Source organism: Danio rerio, chromosome 4 (genome assembly GCF_049306965.1).
Source record: "Danio rerio strain Tuebingen ecotype United States chromosome 4, GRCz12tu, whole genome shotgun sequence".
NCBI classification, from domain to species: Eukaryota; Metazoa; Chordata; class Actinopteri; order Cypriniformes; family Danionidae; genus Danio; species Danio rerio.
Genome location: NC_133179.1, coordinates 32,572,704 through 32,595,228, shown reverse-complemented (window position 1 = coordinate 32,595,228; position 22,525 = coordinate 32,572,704). Strand labels below are relative to the sequence as shown.

General features: G+C 37.1%; 1 protein-coding gene across 4 annotated transcripts; it reads left to right on the top strand.

The window, feature by feature from the left end:
• Window positions 1-9,610: 9,610 nt before the first annotated feature.
• Window positions 9,611-21,817, top strand: LOC110438632 (uncharacterized). 4 transcript variants are annotated; one of them, XM_073947982.1, is made up of 3 exons: window positions 9,611-9,705; window positions 15,755-15,901; window positions 19,383-21,817. In XM_073947982.1, the coding sequence occupies exons 2-3, from the start codon at window positions 15,817-15,819 to the stop codon at window positions 20,093-20,095; spliced, it is 798 nt and encodes a 265-aa protein (XP_073804083.1). In that variant the 5' UTR covers window positions 9,611-9,705; window positions 15,755-15,816; the 3' UTR covers window positions 20,096-21,817. The 4 variants fall into 4 exon arrangements, with proteins under 4 accessions (XP_073804083.1, XP_068075912.2, XP_073804085.1 ...); XM_068219811.2 differs by lacking the exon at window positions 9,611-9,705 and adding an exon at window positions 13,873-13,922; XM_073947984.1 differs by lacking the exon at window positions 9,611-9,705 and adding an exon at window positions 13,873-13,922 and having other exon boundaries at window positions 17,570-21,817.
• The last annotated feature ends 708 nt before the right edge of the window (window positions 21,818-22,525 follow it).

Below are 22,525 nucleotides of genomic sequence, written 5' to 3'. Positions count from 1 at the left end.
ACTCATAGCTCAGCCCATTCAGAGATGACTTGCGCTTTTCTTCGTACACAAAGAACTCTGATGTGTAACCACACTGGGAATCTGCCAAAACAAAAAGCTTGTAGCCCATTTAGTGGGTTAGTTCTTCATGTACTGCTTGAGTCCAGACCTCGCTTTGGATGCCACCATCCTTTCATCTATGGAGATGTTTTGACCAGGTTGATAAAACGCTCTGCAGGCATCCCTAATGTTGTCATACAAAGGCTTGATCTTCCCCAAGCGGTCATAGTCTGTGGTTCCCTTCTTACCTTCATTTGCTTCATCATCCTCAGGATCGCTAAGATGGAGAGCATTAGCGTTGTTCAGAAACTTCCTACAGGACATGATCCTTGCAGGAAGGGGAACACTATACACTTCAGACCTCCTCCAATAGTCTGTCATAACACAAACTTTCAAGAGACCCATGAAAATCACAAGCGCCAGGTAAGACTTCAGGTCTTCCACTGCGATGTTTTTCCATGACTTGTCCGTTTCCTGGCGATGTTTGGTTGCATATTAGAGTGTTGCATGATGGTCTGTAACACAGATGGAGTAAAAAAAAAGCTGGAACAGCTGCAGCGGTGTCGATCTGTCAGTTGTCACCAACTGTGGCCCAGGTTCACGAGCAGGCCTGAACACAGGCTGGGGAGGCCCACTGTCATCTTCATCCATATCCTTCCATCTTTCATGTGAGGTGCCAGGGGACACATCAGACACTGACTGGCATCCCCTCCTTCTCCCCCTCCCTCTCCCTCTTATAGTTACAGAAGATAAGGATGGAGCTGAAGATGATGAAGATGACTGCCGTCATCTCTATCGTCGTACAGGACTGGTCTCCAGGTTCCAGTCCTTATCTGTGTCAGAAGGCCTATTTTTAGCACAGAGAAACACACACAAACGCAAATAAGGATTTTAATAATATATTAGAGACATACAACAACTACAAGCATCAGTATTCCTTCATTTTACAAATGCAAAAACTTAAAATAACTTTTGAAAATAATGCTCAATAAAATAAATAATTTGTAATGTTTTTACCTTCTCCTAAATATCTTTACGTTGTCAATGTCCTTCATTTTACAAAAGCAAAAGCCTAAAATAACTTTTGAAAATAATGCTCAACATAATACTTAATTTGAAATGTCTTTACCTTCTCCCAATTATCTTTACCTTGTAAATTTCCGTTTTACACTTGCAAAAGGCTAAAACAATTTTTGATAACAATTCTCAATATAATACATCATTTGTAATATTTTACCTTCTCCCAAATATCTTTACCTTGTAAGTGTTTTCTTACATAATTATAAAAACAATGCAAATGAGGATTTTAGTCATACATTAGAGACATACAACTACAAGCATCAATATTCCTTCATTTTACAATTGCAAAAGCCTAAAATAACTTTAGAAAATAATGCTCAATAAAATAAATAATTCGTAATGTTTTTACCTTCTCCCAAATATCTTTACCTTGTAAATGTTTTTACATTATTATAAAAACAATGCAAAATATATAAAGTGCATATGGACACTATATAACAGCATATAACCTCCAGTTGTCCACTGTATATTTTATGATCAAACACAGCTAGCATAAAACAACAAATGCAAATACACGATAAACAATGTACAAACCATTTTGCACTTTTACTTCACACATTATTTTACTTTGTTATATGTTCTATTAGTAATTTTATCGTCAGTGCATCAGATTTACGCATTTATAAGTGACGTGAAATCTTTATAAACACAGTGTAAGCCCTTTAATATCCTTCTTGCTGTTACTTTACTAATCAAAATGCCGCTGTGCTAAAACAAAAACTGCAAATACAGTTTCAAACATTCAAAACAATGGTACAGAAACTTACCAATCCAAAACAGGATCGAGTCCATCAACAAACATATCTTCCTGGGCAGAATCGACACTCGCTGCCGTGTTTTTCTTGTCTGAGAAACATTTCTCGGCATCCCTTTGCTGCACCTCCTCGCTGTTTCTCATGATCTCCTCCAAAACACTCTCAACACCGCAAAAACTCCTCTGAACTTGACGATCCATTGTTAGAAAAAACTCGGAAAGGCGATCGATCGGTAAAAAAACAAACGATGTCTCACTGCACTCTATGCACACGACGCGTACTGACGAGGACGCACGAGTGACTAAAACGTTTACGCACATGTAATCTGTGTATACACACATGTGTACTACGTAAACAGCGTATCACTGTAAAGGTCTTTTAATTGGCTACAACTTCCATCCATCAAAACATTGCTGTCTATACGTTGGCTGAATTTGACATGAGAAACTGAGGTGCGAAGATTGACACCTCGCTGAGCCAGTGAAGCACTACCTTTGTTTTATAGACCAACAACAAAGCCTCTGATTGAAGGAGGGAGACGAAGGAGGAGTTATTTTGCACGGAAGAGACTAAACTTTGAGAAAACAGGGACTTTTTATCGATTGAATATGGATATAAAATAGTTTTCTGGTTACTTCATCTTAAAATGATCTTTGTAAACAATGGAGTATTTTTCGTTTTTTCCCAAATTGTTCCATTGTTTTGGATCAAAAGCTGGGATGCATTTTGGACAGTGAACACTTGCACCATCATGGATGTAGTTGTTTTTTGGAGTCGTTCTCGCTGATCAGAACTACAGGCGATAAAACTAAGTATTGCGGCAAACTTTGCACATGTTTAAATGGGTGGTCCTTCGTGATTTCATTTAACCCTTTCCTCTGTGGTACATTGATTTGAAAAACAAGCTCAGAGCATGAATCTTGAGGTTTATAGCTTTCAAACGATGCATAGATTTTGACACAAGGTTGTATATATTCACGGAACACATGTCATAAATCTTATAGACACGCCCACCCACGCCGCGACGGCCAGAATACGGGCCCCTGCTATGAAAAGGGTTAAGATTCTAGACATGTTATTTATCATGGATTGAGTAAAAGCCCATGATAAACATTATATTCACACAGTTTCTACTAAGTGGCAACATCTTTTTTCAAGTTTGATGTTGGCAGTTGATATATTTACATTAATAAAAATAATGGAATGAAAAGAGTATTACCCAGCTAGTGAAAGACATCCAACACATCAAGCATTGAAGCTCTTTTGTAACATGCCAGTAGTGACTCAAATATCAATACACACGAGTGTCATAGACAAGTTTATATTGGCAAGATGAGAAACGGCAAAGAAACAATTTTCTGCTTGACTGCTACAAACAAGAGGAGGACATTCCTGGCAAAGGAGTAACCTTTCATAGATTGACTGTGTTAGATATATTCACTTTTAAACAAACTTCTATATCACTAAAGGGTTTAAACTCCACTCCACTATCATCTCACCTGCGCTCCAAGAGGTACTTCCAGGACCACCAGCCAAGACACGCCCCATACCTTCAGCTCTCAATCTATTTGCCACCCTGCAGGGGGACAAATGCCCACTTCTACAACTCTTGCACATTGTGACGTCAAATCAAAGATGCTGCTTACATTCATAGTTATCCATAAACTTATGAAGACACCTCGTACGAATATCAGCTAAAACAATTAATTATGTCTGCTGTACACGTACCATGTTGTAAAGATTTAATTTCTAATTCTCTCTTGTTTTCTCATTTTAAAGTTCATGACTGCCAGCTCCAGAAACTGCCCTCATTCAACCCATTACACTCTAAATCCATTCGAAATGCATTCACACTCTTCGCAAAGATAGATTTCCACTCATACAGCCCACCCCCTTGATCCCATGTTCACACTAGACTTTTTGGTTTTTGAGATGTTCTGAACTAACATCAAAATTTCATCCCACATTCCACCACATCATAGCTGATCTAACTTTGCAGGATGAAGAACTCTCTTTCCTTATTAAGCAAACAGATCATTTACACAAGGGCATTATATATATATATATATATATATATATATATATATATATATATATATATATTGTCCCCCCCCCCCCAACAGACATACACCCGTCTTAACTTCTTATACCTCAAGAGAGTAATACCACATATTGGAAGCCCAGCTAATCCTCTCCAGCCGACCTCCACCTAAATGCATTTCTAGGCCTCTTCCACTCTTTTTCCTTTAATTTCCCCTCCAAACTCCAACTATCCCATACTTCCATTCACTCTTATTCACCACAGCTCTGACCCATTTAGGGGTTGTCCAAGTTTTAATTGCTGTAGCAACAACGCTCTAAACAAGCTCATATACACTTACCCTTCCAATACCACTATTGTCACACTCCCCTGCATAAATACAGCAGTATATGCTTATGCAGGAGCACACATTGCCTCCATACTGACCCACTGCAGCAGAGACGCTCAGCTGAGCTACACTCTTATATAGAGCAACTGCAGTGACGCTCTAGCAGACCCCTTATTCACTCTCACCTCTACATCTCACTAACGACAGGGTTTTACATTCTTACGAGAACATGCATTACTATACTATACTGACTACCAATGCACCTCTGCAACACCAGAGACGCCCCGCCAAGTTACATTCACCCACAGCACCGCTGCAGTGGCGCTCTAGCTGAGCCCCTCTTTTATTTACTCTTCATATCACTATTGACAATATTTAGCAATCATAATGCTCCGATGCTGACTACTACTGCACCTCTGCAACAGCAGAGACGCCCCGCCAAGTTACATTCACCCATAGCACCACTGCAGTGGCGCTCTAGCTGAGCCCCTCTTTTATTTACTCTTCATATCACTATTGACAATATTTAGCAATCATAATGCTCCAATGCTGACTACTACTGCACCTCTGCAACAGCAGAATTGCTCCGCCAAGTTTTAGTTTGGATTAATTTCTTACATTTAATGGTAACACTTTACAATAAGGTTCATTGGTTAATGCATTTACTAACATGAACTAATCATGAACAACACATGTACATCATTTATTAATCATAATTGAACATTTACTAATGCATTATTAACATCCAAGTCCATGCTAGTTAACATTAGTTAATGCACCATGAGTTAACATGAACTAACAATGAACAACTGTATTTTCCCTAACTAACGTTAACTAACATGAACAAATACAGTAGTAGATGTATTATTCATTGTTTGTTCATGTTAGTAAATGCATTTTTTAAACATTAACTAATGAACCTTATTGTAAAGTGTTATCCATTTAATATTTAGTAAATATACTGTAAGATAAATCTCGCCAGCATTTCTGGTTAAAAAGTGGTTATAAGATCTGTAAATGTGTGGATAGAGTCTTAAAAAAGGTATTAAAAGGTGTTGAATTACACTCTCTGATTCCTGTATAATCTGTTTTAGAACATGAGCAGCCATTAAAGAACAAAGGGCTTTCACAGCAACAAATCCAAACTCTAGGAAGGTGATCACCTGATGCCTTCAAGACACATGTCTTAGCCAAAAGCACTTCAAAGAAGCCCAGATGACTTCCGCCAGCATCAACCCACATCCACTCAAGGGCGAGGGCATGACCTAGCCACCTTACCTGCTTCTTTTCCTTCCTGCTAGCCTGAGTAACTCTCAGCTTTATCCCCCAGTCACGTAGCCAATCTGAGTTCCTCCAAGCCCCCTTGTCACCACGCCACCCCCGGCCATTTCCGCAGGAGTTTTCACAGCCCCCTCCCATTTCCCTACTCCTGCCGGACCCTGCCCCCCCTAAGGCTCAGACACCCGCGGTAGTGTTACCCCGAGCTTCGATTCCCGCAGGAATCATTTCACCGCCCCGTCCCAGGCCTTATGTATATATTTATATGTATATATAGTGCTGTCATTTACGGAGTGTTCCTCGAGCACCTAACTCGCCCTGTCACCCTCTAACAGGAGTTTTCACCTTCCAAATCCCTTTTTTTTCCCAGACTCCTGCCAGAGTCGGCCAGCTAGCCCTGTACCCCTGGCGCCGACCCCTGTAGGGGTCATGTCACCCCCCACCCCAGGCCACTGAAACTCATAGATTATAAATAAGGACAACTTACATTCTTCTTCTTTTCGCTTTAATTGGGGAATCCTCCCCATCTGTTGCAAGGTCTGTGTGCTCAACAGCTTCGGGTAGTTTTAATCTTGCCTCACTGTAACTGTCTATAAAGGATTACAATCACTAGCAGTTAACTGCCCTTTTTATACATTACTTGATTTTATGACTTGATATTAAAGTAAAAATTGTAAATGTATCAGAAACATTAACACAAAATCTAGTAATACTTACTGGATGTAAATATAATTCTGACCCTGTGTGGAGTCCATCCTTCACCAGGTTGCTCCTTATTTTTTGTGGCTTTAACAATATCCACTTTATTTGGTGGCCACATACATTTATTTTCATTCACCCAATTAGAAGGCACCACTTCTACTTCATTTGTGGTTTCAAAAATCACAATGTGATACATTGTCTAAAATAAATAAATAAATAAATAAAATAAAAAATAGCAATTTATGTATCCTTTAAAAATAATATGTACTGTAGGAACACATTTGAGTGAATAATGTGAGAAGAGTGACTGTTTTTAGGAACTGTAATTGTACACATGAACCACAGATATTAAGCGAGCAACAAAATATACACTATAGATTTACTGGACACATAAACTACTGCATGGTATAAAAAATGTATTAGGTACCATGTAAATCTATAGCTGCAGTGTGGTTTCTCTAAATGCAGCAAAGGTATAACAACAAACTTGTCATGAAATGGGCAGTCTGACATACTTTTGCACATGCTCCACTATCTGAAAATGTTTCAGAGACATGGACAAGTTAGATACCATAAAGATGTCTAACTCCCTAGAGTCAAAAGGGTAATCAAAGAATGATTCCTGGCACCTGTATTCCCTACCAACAATATATCCCACTCCCCTGTCAACAATAATATTTTCAACCAAAACCAGCCTGTTTTTTATTTTGATGCAGGAATCTCTATTTGAAGTTTTGATAACTGCACCATCCATGGACAACATTTTAAACTGTTTTACTTCTGTAAAAAAGGGTGGTACTTGTCCTTCAGCATGTTACGATTAATAATCTTTGGATGTCTGTGCATTAAGATTACAGTTGGAACTGGCTTCATCTATTTCAGACAACCGGCGAATCACTTGTGTCAAAGGATTACGTGGGCCTCTAACCAATTTCTTAAGATGACCCAGGAAGTTCTCATATGGAAAAGATGAAAATGAATCCAAATTACCATGAATTTTTACATCTTCACAAAGATGCACCAAGCCATGAACATTGTAAACTAAAAATTCTTGACCATAAAGCTGACCAATTTGTTCCACAAAAGATCTCAAGACAATTGGCCAAATTGTTCACCGCCATGCAATATTCTGAGCTCAGTAATATGTATACACCAATTTACAAAAGCATGAAATTGTCATATATTTGAGACTTTAACACACCCTTCAGTACAACAGGTCCAGTGTACAGCAAGAACTGGCGAAATTCTGTGGCCTTCCACCTACATCTTTCAATCAGTGCGCGTGGTCTTCTAGTGAATTTAGAAGGAATTAAAAATCCCTTAAAAAAAGCAGTCTCTCTGAAATTAAGGAAGCCTGAGTGCTTGACATACGACAACGCAGGGGTCCAGGAGGACCCATCCACAAATCCAGTAGACGCCTCATAACCCCTAAGCATACTAAGTGCATATAATCATAAGGGAAGCTAGCAATCATGTCAATATTAAGGTCAGCCAAAGGTGACTTCCTGGTTCACCGGTCCCTCCTTCCTTCGACAGCCACCTGCAGAAAAAACTAAATCAAGTAAAATGTTTGAGCTAATTGAGCCTGAGAATGATGCAGAAATTCGTCCTCAAATCCAAACATGTGCTACTTACCTGGAGGAAGCAGGACTTATATCTACCAGATTTCAAAGGTTCTCCACCTTCACCTCTTTAATAAGAGGATTAGCGTTTCTAGTTCACGTCGCAAAATCCTTCAAGCACTCAAAATAAAACAGCAAATGCAAGGGTTGGCACAGATGCGACTTACCACGTACTCCAGATGAGATGGACCAAGCAAGGAATGTTGTGCTTAAAGCAGCACAAAAAGCTGCATTTGCAAAAGAGCTGTCAGCACTGCTAGCTGACCAACCTGTATCCAAAAACAGCCGCTTGCGTAAACTCAGTCCAATCATGGAGGGCAATTTCATTTGTGTTGGAGGAAGATTGAAGCACTCTGAGATTGCAACTGCAGAAAAGAACCCAATAATTCTCCCTAAAGTAAGCCACACATCTTTGCTGCTCATTCGACATCATCATGAGCAAGTAAAACATCAAGGCCGTCATCTGACAGAGGGAGCAATCAGGGCAGCAGGACTGTGGATCTTAGGAGCCAAGTCGCTAATAAACTCAGTACTTCACAAATGTATAACCTGTCGCAAGCTACGTAGAAAGTTTGAAGAGCAGCACATGGCGGACCTGCCATCTGAACATCTCAAAATCTGCCCTCCCTTTACGTACGTGGGGCTTGATGTATGTGGACCCTGGTCTGTCACTACCAGACGCACCAGAGGAGGACAGGCAGAGAGCAAAAGGTGGGCAATCATGTTTGGCTGTATGAGCTCATGAGCTGTGCACATCGAGGTCATTGAATCTATGGACGCATCAAGTTGCATAAATGCTCTCAGGCGGTTCTTTGCATTAAGAGGTCCTGCAAAACAGCTCCGCTCTGATTGCGGTACTAATTTTGTTGGGGCATGCAAGGAACTTGGAATGGACAAGATGGTACAGAGGTACCTCAGCGAGCAAGGATGCAGCTGGGAGTTCAATCCACCTCACAGCTCGCACATGGGAGGCTTATGGGAGCGCCTGATTGGCATTGCAAGAAGAATTTTAGATTCAATGTTTCTGCAGCCAAAAGCTCGCTTAACCCATGAAGTTATTTGCACACTACTAGCAGAAGTTACTGCTATTATTAATGCACGGCCACTCTTACCTGTGTCTGCAGACCCACAACAACCATTCATACTTTCACCTTCAGTGCTCCTTACACAGAAGACAGGAGTTCCACCTCCCCCTGGAGATTTCTCTGACAAGGACCTGTATACAAAGCAATGGAGACAAGTTCAGGCGCTTGCAAACCAGTTCTGGACACGCTGGAGCCGTGAATACTTACCTTGCTTGCAACACAGACCGAAGTGGACAGTACCTCGCAGAAACCTTCAAGTGGGAGATCTAGTTCTGCTCAGGGATAAGCAGATAGCCCGCAACTGTTGGCCCATGGCCAGAGTCTCTGCTTTATTCCCAGGAAAGGATGGATATGTGAGAAAGGTTGAGGTTTCAACAACTGACCAAGGGAATATAAAAACCTTTCTAAGGCCGATTTCAGAGGTCGTTCTGCTTCTACCCAAAGACTGATCTGGAGATTAGTGTATGGCCCAGAAGTTCATAGTGACCTTACATAGGTCAGGCGGGGAGTGTGTTGCCCTTTAAGAAGTTTCACTTTAAAATATCTTCTTTAAATATTTTAGATACATATTTTCGTTGTTAAAATGTGAAATTCATAATTTATTTAAATAATCTACTTCGTGTGTAAACAGGAATACTTTTATTTTGCATTATATCATACTTCCTGTTTAGTCACTTCCTGTTAGTGTTCCTGGCTCTTTGTGGAAGCCATGTCAGACATGCGCTCTCTCGGACAATCTAAGCCATCCGCTTAAACTCATCATAGAGGCAATGCTGTAAGTTTATGTTTTGCACATTAGACATGTTGAAGACTTTATATTAGTGATTATTTTGTAAAAAATACAATGTTTAATAACTTTGTTTGCTAGTGTAATTCCTACTGCAGGGAGAACTGTAGTCTGTTTATGTTATGTATATGTAAGAGGAAATACCTGTCAAAACTCAATTTCTAAGAATTGTTTTGTTATTTTTGTTGCAGTTTTCACCATAAATGCTAATAAGAAGAGTGACAGTAAACGATCAAACTTGCTACGACTCTGTCTTCATTGGCTATGGTTTAACTCGGTGTTTAGTCAGTCACAACACACTGCACGAGAACACTACACCATTTACCCTCTATACCAATAGTCTGTCTTCTAGTCTGTTTTATAGTTCAATCACAGTCCTGTAAGAAAGAGAAAAAAAGATAAACATTAAATTTGCCTATTTAAATATTTACGATTTACCATTCATTCATTAATTTTCTTTTCGGCTTAGTCCCTTTATTAATCCAGGGTCGTCACAGCAGAATGAACCACCAACTTATCCAGCAAGTTTTTACGCAGCAGATACCCTTCCAGCCACAGCCCATCCCTGGGAAACATCCACACACACACACACACTACAGACAATTTAGCCTACCCAATTCACCTGTACCAGGTGGAAGGCAGGGAGAACATGCAAACTCCACCTAGAAACACCAACTGAGCCGAGGTTCGAACCAGCGACCCAGTGACCTTTTTGCTGTGAGGCGACAGCACTACCTACTGCACCACTGCCTCGCCAAAGATTTATCATCAACATAAATTGTTAGTAATTTTGTTATGAAATTAAATCATGAAATGTGAATGCTTTAAGGCCAGAGGTTTTCAGCTTTTGAAACTGTAAAATTCAATGTTTTAAAGCAATTTGTATTCACATTTAAATATCTTATATTGAATTATTTTATCCATAATTAATGCATTTTCTTTAATTTTATACAATAATACTAGCAGATTGTGTAGTTGTTCTGCTGGTTCAATTTTGATGTAGCCAATTGTTCATGGAAATCCTAGATGTGACCATTACCAAGGTTGAGAATTATTGTTTTTAGGCAACAATAAAATTCACATGATCCTTATAATTCTTTCCGTGTCTTAAAAATAACTTTTTAGTTATTTTAATAGTACAATATTTTTTTCTCTCAATCACCTACAAATATGGCACACATGAGATGTCTAGCAGGTCATGAAATAACTAAGCAGGCCCCTGTGATCACAAAAAAAAGAAAAAAAAAAAAGAAAACATGATGTAGCATGTTTTTTTATGTTAGACATTTAATCTAGATTTGATTGTACATGACTGATGCAAAATGCTAACAAAATGTACTTTTTATTGTTTTATTTATTTACTTATTACGTGCTCAAACAGGGTTTAATACCTTTTTATTTAAAAACTAAAACAACTGAATCACTTTCCATTTTATGATTCAATCACTTTTGCTGATTTTCCTGTGATCTCCGTCACCCCGCCTCTTTCATCCGTGAAAGGGAGAAAGGGCAGCAATAAACACCGCCTCGGACATCCCAGGCTGGTCTATCACACACACGGGTCACTTCTCAAGTTCAAGTGAACGGCAGTTACCGTGACATAAGCAAATGTTCACTTCAATAAAAAACAAGGTTGCACCCGAGTTTGAATTCAGTTATAAAAAAGCGCTAAAAACAGGCTATTTTACCATTAAACATCTTAATATGCGACCCATTTTGCACTTTGTTTTCAGGCTAACGGAGATTAATAAAAACACTAACGTTACAGTAAGAGTGTAATAAACACTGTTTCGAATGATAATTCATGTAGTTGCATTTCTGCAGTACCTGAAGGCTATATCTAACACTTGGTCGTAGACCTACAAGATAAATTCACTTACCTGAACAGTAGTTGTCTGGCAGACGTATTTTCTCTCTTTAGTTGGAAAAGAGAAGTTTCAACCGACGTTGTATCATGTGAACCTCACCCACCAACCAGAAAAGCTGCTGTTACCGTGGAGATTGCGCCAACAATTGACTAGACTAACTATTTTGTTCAAGTGATTTTGAGCTTCCATTAAAATGTATGGAAATCGTTTTACATCATCTTATCATCTTATTATTATTATATTTAAAATCAAATTAAAATAAATAAATAATATTTGGTAATGCACATTTAAAATGCATATTTGTTCAGGTCAAATAGATTTTTTTTTTTTTAAATTTGTGATCATTTCTGAAAAATGAAAGCAACCACTGTCGGCCCAGATCCGGCCCACATCTGTTCCACATTTCATGCTTTCATTCTCATTTTTTTTATGCTTTTTTCACTGACTCATATATAAATCCATTATTATTACTATTGTTGTTGTTGTTATTTTTATTATCAATTCTATTCATTACATATGTTTCAGAGAAAGAGAGAGAATAAGTATTTTTCCTGGATATTGTGAATCTTGTGGATATCGTTACACTGATCTAGGCCACACAACTATTATCCACAATTGGCCCAAATGTAGTTTGCCGTCATGGATGCAGTGATAATAAGTTAAAATTTAAAATTCATATTGAGAAATTAATTAAAAAAAGTAAAAAAGGAATAAATGTTTTAAGGTGTTTAGCTGGAGTTGAGTTGGGAGCTTGTAGTATATCATTAAAAAGAATTTACAATGCTGTGATAAGGTCAAACGTTGATTATGGGTGTATGGTTTATAGTTCTACTAATAAAACATTGATTAAAAAGAGAGGTCATACAAAATCAAGCTCTGAGAATATGTTGTGGTGCTTTAAGATCTTCTCCAGTGGCATCATTACAAGTTGAAATGGGAGAGATGCCATTAGAACATTAAATGTCACAGCTGAGAATGAGATATTGGATAGGAATAAAAGGACATTTGGAAAACCATCCAGTTAGACGTCTTTTAAAAGTTTGCTGGGATTATGTGTACAAAGAAGTGGCTAGTTTTGGTTGAGTAGTGAGAAAGGAAATAAACAGTTTAGACTGGAAAGATCTGGAAGTTGCTCCATCTGTTGTTATACCAACAATTCCTCCATGGTTGTTTCCTATGCCAGTAGTAGATCTGCAAATTCACAAAAGAATTCAAAACAAGGAGATAAATATTCCAACTAATTTAATAGCTCAAGAATATATGCAACAACATTATTATTCTGTTTTACAAATTTATACAGACGGGTCGATGGAACCAAAGTGTGGAAGAACTGCTGCTGCTGTATATATTCCACAATTTAACCTCAAAATTGCAAAGAGATTATTAGATCACGTGTCAGTGTTTACTTCTGAATTATTAGCTATTATTATAGCACTTCAATAGATTAAAGAAGTTCAACCAGAACAAGCAGTATTTTGTACAGACTTAATGGCTGCACTTTATAGCTTTCAAGGTGCCAAATCTGAAGCTAGACGAGATTTAGTATTTACAATTTTACAAAGTTTATTCAGAATTAGGCAGTTAAGAATAATGGTTTCATTTCTCTGGGTACCGGCACATGTGGGTGTAGATGGGAATGAGGAAGCTGATTTGCTAGAAAAAAAAAAGCTTTAAAAAATTTGCAAATAGAAATTAAATTAGCCTTATCCAGCTATACCAAATTCAGGAATTTGTTGGAAATGACAGGAAAAGAAATGGATATAGAAAGGAAGATGTCATCATAACAAGACTAAGGTTTGGTCATACATCATTAAATTACAGCTTGTATAAAATAGGAAAGCATGAATTAAGGAAGTGAGATAATTGTAGAGAGTTGGAAACATAATCATATATTTTAAGAATGCGCTGCTTATGAAAGAGAGAGGTTTAAGTTAATACAAGAATTAGGGCAGCTGAAAGGTGAGGTAATTTCTTTGAAAGTCTTGCTAGGAAATGGGCTTAGACAATCAAGAATTCATGAAATGTTAATTAAATATTTGGGAAATAAAGGAATAATGCATAGAATTTAGTTTTTTTCTTTATTATTAGTATTATTATATAGTTATTTAATTTATTTATAAGTGTTTTCTTTCTACCTCAATTATGCACAATCCAAACTCCAGATCAGTAGTTGGCGGTAATGCACCTATTCGTTGGTTTGCCAAACCGCCATAAAACACCAGAAGAAGACAGCGACAGCAAATGGAAAAAAGCAAAACAAAAGAAAAGACTTTTATTTTGGCGTGTTGTGACGTCATGAGGCTGCGACGCTCTTGAGCTTGATTCAGCTGGAGAAAGGTTTGTTTTAAAGCGTTTACACTTATATAAAGCGATTGATTAAAGTTTCAGGCTTTTTTTCATCCGATGCTAAATTATGTTTAACATTATTGCATAATGCTGCTGTTGACAAAATTATTTTAACACTTTATGTAGTATTATTTTACTCATAGTAATGAGGGCTATTGTTTGAATAAACTAAAGCAACATAAATGTGTGTAATAAGTGTTTTAATAAAGGTTTAATGGATTAAATGGCATAATGTCATTCCATTTTAAATATACATCACTATGTATGAGAACTATGAGTACTAGTTTTAATCAGCTTATTCTTTCTAGCTCGGACTATAGAGGTAAAGTTGTTGTAATATTCGCACATTCTTTTATTTAGAAGTCTCTATATTGTTTACCATGTTACTTTGAATATTCAAATGGAATTAGCATGCAAGAATGACTTGAAAACAACAGTAACACTGTTTATTTGACTGTGAACAATGTTGTACTTTGAATAGAGGTAAAGTTGGTTTTATAATCGTACATTCAGACTTCCCCTTAATTATATAGTTTCATTAAAGCATTATTTGCAAGCTCTAAATAGCTAAATCATATTAGCAGCCAATGACTATCAAAGTACAACATTGTTCACAGTCAAATAAACAGTGCTAATGTTGTTTAGTGCAGAAAGCCTGCAGAAAGTCACACTTGCATGCTATTTCAAATCGAATATTCAAAGTAACATGGTAAACAATATAGAGACTTCTTAATGAACGAATATGTGAATATAAAACCAACTTTACCTCTATGCACTTTGATAGTCATTAGCCCCTTTCACACAGTAATACCGGTAAATATCCGCAAAATTTCCGGAACGACTTTACCGGTAATTTAAAAAAAAGCGCTGTTCACACAGGCGAGGGCGTTACGGAATTTTTCCGGAAAAAAAGCATTCACACATCCATCGCAAAATGCCGGTAAATTCTGACATCATTAACTAGAAATGACCTCTAAACGGCTGCGCTTGTGTTTGTAACCATTTGACTACATTACAAACTCTTTGGATGGATCAGTATTGAGTACAACTCCAATGAAAACATATAGAGGAACACTTTCGCATGTCGAGATGTTCATGATATGTGTGTGTGCTTTCGCTCACGGGCACACGCAAAGCTTGAAGGTAAACAAACAACGGATTATCATAAACATTTTATCAATAATTATTTACACAGTTAGCATTAAGAAGGAACATAGAAACGTTATCTGAATAACATCTAGCAGCTAAAGGTGTCTGGAAAAATATTCAAAGGCTTTTATTCTCTTAAACCGCGCGCACAAGAATGCGTCTGACTGTTCTGATTGGCTAAAGCAGATGTCTCATGTCAGCACGTTCTAGACTTGTACGCGCTCTTTCCAGCAATCTTCCTTCTGCATTTACACGGCACAGCATTCCAGCAAATAACCGGTAATGTTACAACTTCTCTTTCTGGAAAATTGCCAGAACGAATTTACCGGTATTTTCAAAAAGGGCCCGTTCACATATACAACCTTTCTGGAAAATTGCCAGTAATTTTCCGGAAAGGTCTGTATGTGTGAAAGGGGCTATAGGCTGCTAATATGATTTTGCTATTTAGAGTTTGCAAATATACTTGAAATTATATTATTAAGGGGAAAGTCCGAATGTGCAAATATAAATCCAACTTTACCTATATGCTCGGACTTACCTGATTTCTTTTTTGCAATTACTCTCATATAAAGAAACTGTTGAAGCAAGTGTTGAAAAGAAGTTATTTTATTTTTGTTCATTGTTTTATTTATTTTAACAGGAAAATTTTTTATTGTTTTGTTATTTTTAAACAGGATAAAGTTTCCAAACACAGAGAAAAACTGCTGAAGCGACTGATCTCCACACTGTTATAAAGATGGCGTTTATTAAAGAGGAGAGTGAAGATGTGAAGATTGAAGAAACATTCACAGTCAAACAGGAAGATCTGCAGGAACAAACAGGTTGATTTTCTTTCTCAAAGACCAACTCAGTCATATAGAGGTAAAATTGGTTTTATATTCGCACGTTTGTTCATTTAGAAGTCTCTATATTGTTTATAATGTTACTTTGAATATTTGATCGGAATTAGCATGCAAGTATGACTTAAAAACAACATTAACACTGTTTATTTGACTGTGAACAATGTTGTACTTTGATAGTCATTGGCTGCTAATAAGATTTCGCTATTTAGAGTTTGCAAATAACACTTTTATGAAATTATATTATTAAGGGGAAAGTCAAAATGTGTGAATATAAAACCAACTTTACCTCTATCTCAGTCATTTGATCTTCATTCAGATATTTTTAATTAGAATACTAAATTAAATCCATCTTGCAGCCTTGAGTGTGCTGCCTAGTTCTCTTAAATGCACATAAGCACTCATTGAAAGACAGAATGAGTTTCTTTCTTGTTACTTGTTCTCGTGTCTTGTCAATTATTTTATGTATTATTAGTCTCCCATTTTCTCTTTTTATTATAACTAATTACCAGGGCTGTTGTGTGTAAACAGGGTTTCCACGAGGTCTTAAAATTTCTTAAATTCCAATCCAAATTTTAGCCTTCAAAAATCTTAAATTTACTGAAATATTATGTTGTAAATCTTTTTTTAAACAAGTCTTCATTTTCCTTTGTTCATATTTTTCTTCCCAATCTGACCAAAACCCATACAATCACCACCAATCCATCTCAATAAAACTTTTATTCAAAAAGATAATTTCAACTCTTTTTATCATAATGGTTTAATTATTTTCCTCACAATAACATTTGTTTAAACGTGCTCCATGTATTTACTGCTGAGGACATGGATCTGGACAGATTATAATTCATAGAATTAGTTTATAATAGTTTTTTAAACTTTTAAAACATTTGTTCAGTTTTTGTTTTTTTTTCATTTTAAAGAAAGTTTATGTTGGAAAAAACATGTGTGGATACAAGTAAAGCTTGCTTGTTTTTACACAATATTTAAGATATTTTGCTAAGAAATATCTAAAATATTTTAATTTATTATTATTCATTATTGTATTATTAAATTTAATAAATTATGACATTTTTTGATAGAGGAAATAGAAATCTTTTTCATCTGGTCCATTTGAAAAATTCTTTACCCTTTAGCCCATTATGAGTCAAAAAATTTAATTCATAATGGTCTTAAAACTGTCTTTAAATGTTTTAAATTTAATTTGTTGAAACCTGCAGAAACCCTGGTTTAAAGTATGTCAGAAAACGTGGATGCCCCCAATTTTAAATATGCTGAATAAAATGGACACTAAAATAATTAATTATTATAAAACATCGTACAGTATTCCAAACAAACAGATCAAAACAAACAAATTATAGTGGAGCAATAACATTTAGCATTGCACTGACTACAACTGGCCAACAAACTAGTCTAAAAATGACTTTCGCTGATTAAGAAATGGATTACAGCATGCTGATGATATGCAAACATTTGAGTGTAAAATTCCTAAGGATTGACCATATTCTTCATGTACCAGCAGGCACCACCATTGACATCTTTTTACTTGAGACCTTTTTTTTTTAAAGAATACATTTTTAGATCCTAAAAGTATTATACTGCTAAGGCATAAGATGATATCTTTCGTTTTTTTTACATTTTTTTTTTTTTTAGGTTTTTCAGGACAACTTTGTCTCCAGCAGAAAAGATATCCAAAGATGCCATTTTAAATTGTAAAGAAACCTGTGTTTTTGAAACTGATGAAGACAGAAGAAGTCCATGATTCATTATTATATCATTATTCAGCCTGATATGTTTACTGCTCCAAAAAAAAAACAAAAAAAAAAAAAAACTACTTGCTGTTTGATGTTGCAAACTGATATTTCCTTATTATATTATTCTACTTGGTCTATATAGTCATGCAAACAATTGTTTGTAGAGCAAGTAGCAAGTAAAGCAAGTTTACTATTTCTAGTCATTTCTCCCATATTATGTGTAGTTTTACTTTCTGAAAATAAAAAATATTTAGTATGATTGCATGTCATACATAATGTCCACATAATTCACCATCTCCTCGTAATATCTGTGTAATACTGATGTTGTTATACATATACAAGGGCACACGCACACACAAACACATATAATTACACTCTTTTACACACACAGACAGACGCGCGCTCACACACACACACACACACACATATACACACACACACACAGGTACAATCGCACTGTTTCTCAGACTCTCTCTTACACACATTATTCACTCTCACACACAAACACACACACTCACACTTTGGGAGTTTTTGAAGTTTGATTGATTGGTTAATACCACAGTAAACAGGAGTTCCATCTTCTGGAAGCACTCGTGAAACTAAACTAAACAAGCAAACTAAATCCTGTTGCACTAATTCACTTGATTTAGATTTTATTGTAAAAAAAATAAAAGAAAGAAAAGAAAGAAAATGGAAAAAAAGGAAGAAAAGAAAATGTGTATATTACGGTGTTAAATGAAATATTTAATGGCTTATTGCTATAATTTAGTATTCTAAAATGTTTTATTTTGATTGTTTTTAATTAAGTTGGTCTTACACTTCATATTTTCAGATTTTTATATAATATTTTCTGATTTTTGGTTATTGTCTTCACCTTCTCAACAGAAAAGGTGCGATCAGCTTTAGAAATGAAAGCGCTGTTCACCGATGGCGGGAAGAACAGCCGCGGTTACAGTCTATGCACATTGTTGAGCGCACATTGTTGCGTAGCAACAATGAATATCAACAGTATAATGTGGAGACGTAAAGCATGTAAACATGACATTATCACTACAGTACCATAATACACAGAAACATAATTATAAACCCCTCAGTGGTTTATTTTAATACAATGAGCAAGAGTGCCAGTGCTTTAACACACATAATACACTGTTATCACAGGTAATCCGTAATAGACACAGTGGAGAAAACTCGCACCACTGGCACTCCCGTGTCCGGATCCAAAATTATTGCTTAAACAGACAAGAGGAGAGGAAAAGTTACCTTACAAACAGGCCAGTGCAGCAGGTCATGTGTCCAAAGTGAGAGAGAGGCAGAGATGGAGTTTTACAGCATTTCTTCGTATAGTGAAATAGTGGCTTGTGTGCTGTGCAGCCTTCACTCCCCCTCGCCTCCATCCTAGTATCGCGACATCGTGCATAGGAGATAGATTTGGAAAACTGAACTGACATGGTTTCAATTCACTATAACTTCTATGTTAAGCGGCTTTGACACAATTAACACTGTAAAAGCATTAGATAAATAAAGATGACTTGAATCTGCTTAAATGTATACACGCTAATGGACCAAACACAATATGATCTCATTTATTTTACATTTAATGTGCATCAAAATTAGTGTGTGTAGCCAATGTTTCCAGTGTCTTTTCACTTTTCAGCTTTTGATGAGAGTTTTAAAGACTTAATGAAAACTAATTTTTTTTTTAATTTCAGACCTAATTGAAGAGTACGAGGGGAGTAAAGAGGAGGAACATCATGTCAAAATTGAGGAAAAAAATCATTTACAGACTGATGGTATTTTTAAAAGGAGAGACACAAATCGCTTCACCTGCACTCAGTGTGGAAAGAGTTTTGGAAGAAAAGACATTCTTAAGATTCACATGAGGATCCACACTGGAGAGAAACCATTCACATGCTCTCAGTGTGGGAAGAGTTTCAACCGATCAGAACACCTTAATGAACACATGAGGATCCACACCGGAGAGAAACCATTCACATGCACTCAGTGTGGGAAGAGTTTTAACTGCTCATCAAACCTTAATAAACACAAGAGGATCCACACTGGAAAGAAACCATTCACATGCACTCAGTGTGGGAAGAGTTTCAGTCAGTCATTCAACTTTAATCTACACATGAGGATCCACACTGGAGAGAAACCATACACATGCACTCAGTGTGGGAAGAGTTTTAGCATATCATCATCCCTTAATCTACACTTGAGGGTCCACACTGGAGAGAAACCATTTACATGCACTCTGTGTGGGAAGAGTTTCAGCCAATCAACATCTCTTAATAAACACATGAGGATCCACACTGGGGAGAAACCATTCACATGCACTAAGTGTGGGAAGAGTTTTAACTGCTCATCAAACCTTAATCGACACATGAGGAACCACACTGGAGAGGAACCATTCTCTTGCACTTAGTGTGGTATGATATTCAGTCAATCATCATGCCTTAATATACACATGGTAAGCCACACAGGAGAGAAACCATTCACTTGCACTTGAGCCACGGTCACACTGGACTTTTCTCCCCATAGACTTCCTTTCATAGACGAATGTGTCAGACCGGAAACGTTCGTGCGTAAAGTTTCGCAGTTCAATGCGTTGCAAAGTTTAAGCTTGGTGAACTCTGACCTGCGAAATCGCATCACTTGACTGTGTGAAACTAATCGAAGATCAAAACATGACCTCTGGACAGAAATTTTAAAAATGGACCAATCACTCACACTCCAAACGCTTTTTTAAATGTCTAATCATCTTGTTTAATCCCGCTCCTTTTCGCAGCGCCGAACAACAGAATTTCGCATGCTCAAACTCTAGTGTGACCGCAGCTGCGGTGTGGGATGAGTTTCAGCAACTTCTCAGACCTTAATAAACACATGAAGACCCACACTGGAGATAAACCATTTACATGCACTCAGGTGGGAAGAGTTTCAACCGATCAGCAAACCTTAATGAACACATAAAAATTCACACTGTTGTGAAAGAGTATGTGCTTGAGTGTGGGAAGACTTTTATTACAAAATTTAAACTGCACCAGACATTTCACACTTGACAGACCGTACAAGTGTTCACACTTTGACAAGAGGTTTAATCAGTTAACACATCTGAATCACACAAAAGAGAATTCACACTGGAGAGAAACCGTACAGATCTGATCAGTGTCTACAGAATTGGACAGAAGGTTGCACACATGACATGAATGCAGTAAAACATTTTCTCATGTGCAAAGGATGTTTCATGTCTGAATAATGTTTGAAAAGGCTGAGTGATGGTATACTGTTTTCCAACACTCTTACACTGCATTAGGTGGGTTGTAAATGTGTTGTGCTCCTCGCGTTTACTGTAAACAATGATGGCGGCTGAAAGAAGAACAGTTTCATAAACATCTGGCAAACAGCACCTCTGCGGCTTAAAGTCTCTTTGCAAGTGATTGTACAGGTGCGGATACATCTGTACTCCACTCTCCAGTGTATTCATGTAGCTAGTGTTGTTTTGGATGATGTTCTCTGTCTGACTCCCTGAATGAGAAACAAATCACTGGGAAGACACTGCACATCAAAGAAGGTGGAGCTCTAGGACATTTAGTTTGCATATACCAGGGCCTCAAGTTTAGAAAGCCCATTCAATTGTCCTGTGTTGCAGCTTTTATTAGTAAAGTTTCTTTACTTTTAGATTCAAGATTCTTTCTAGTTTACTACATTTACTTTTTTGAGTAGAATACAAACTTGATGAATATTTTATGATTAGGGAAGAGCGACAGGTTTTAAGTTTTACAATATTAATACACTTTGATGATCCCAAAACTCCAGATTGGAGTATGTGGTAAATACTGATTGGATGCCTGCATTACTCATTAATGGGTATATAAAAGTTGTTTGTGCTAGCTACCCCAGGACCTGTGGCTACTTAGGAGTCCTCATGTCAAGACCTGCCATCTCATTGACTCTTTAACCTTATGGTTTTGTTTTACATTACCTATATAATGTAGTTAAAGTGTTGTTGTGATTATATCCTCTTTATATCCTAATATCCTCCTTATCCCAAGTTCTTTATCTTCATTATTATCCCTAGACATTTGTTGGTTGCTTTGATTGATTGTTTTATGAGTTACATTTTATAATAAATAATTTGCATTCAGGCTATTTTGTTAGTTCATCTCTCTTTTATGTTGTGACTCAAGCAAGTGGGTCATAACACTTTGTGAAATGTGTTCGGTTGTATTCGAGATCTTGTCCTTTCAGTCAAGACCACAGGTGAGAGTAGGAACCTAGATTCAACAGTAAATTGAGAACATTGCCTTTCGTCCCAGCTCCTTCACATACACTGCATTACTGCTGCCGCTGCATCTTTAAATCTCACATTCCATTTCTCATAAAAAAAATGCAGCTACTTGAACTCCATTTGGGATAAGGACTGGAGATGGCCACCTTTTTTCCATTCAAGCACCTTGGTCTCTGACTTAGAGGTGCTGTTTCTCTCCCTGCCCTGTCACACTCAGCAGCAAACTGTCCCACTGCATGCTGAAGGTCCATGTCCTATGAAGCCAAAGAAACAACATTATCTGCAAATGGCACAAACAGTCCTTGCCTGCACCTAACAGTAAAAATTGTTATATTTTTGAGATCAGCCCCAAAAGTAACACATTTACAAAATAAAATGAATACATGGATAACCATTGTAGTGGTGGAAGGGGAAGTAGGATGGCTTGTTCAACAATAAACCAAGATGGAGCTCTCTAAGGAGGGATGGACCAGTGTGCGAGATGTCTCAGACTGAAGGCGTAAAAATTAAATAAATGCTCAAGAAGCCCCAACCCTTTCTTATCAACTGGCTGTTGGGATGTACTCC

Excerpts from the sequence above, each read along its gene's own strand:
- LOC110438632 (XM_073947982.1), top strand. The coding sequence starts at position 15,817 with ATGGCGTTTATTAAAGAGGAGAGTGAAGATGTGAAGATTGAAGAAACA. Across the intron at positions 15,902-19,382 it reads AGATCTGCAGGAACAAACAG|ACCTAATTGAAGAGTACGAG; the intron begins GTTGATTTTCTT and ends TTTTAATTTCAG.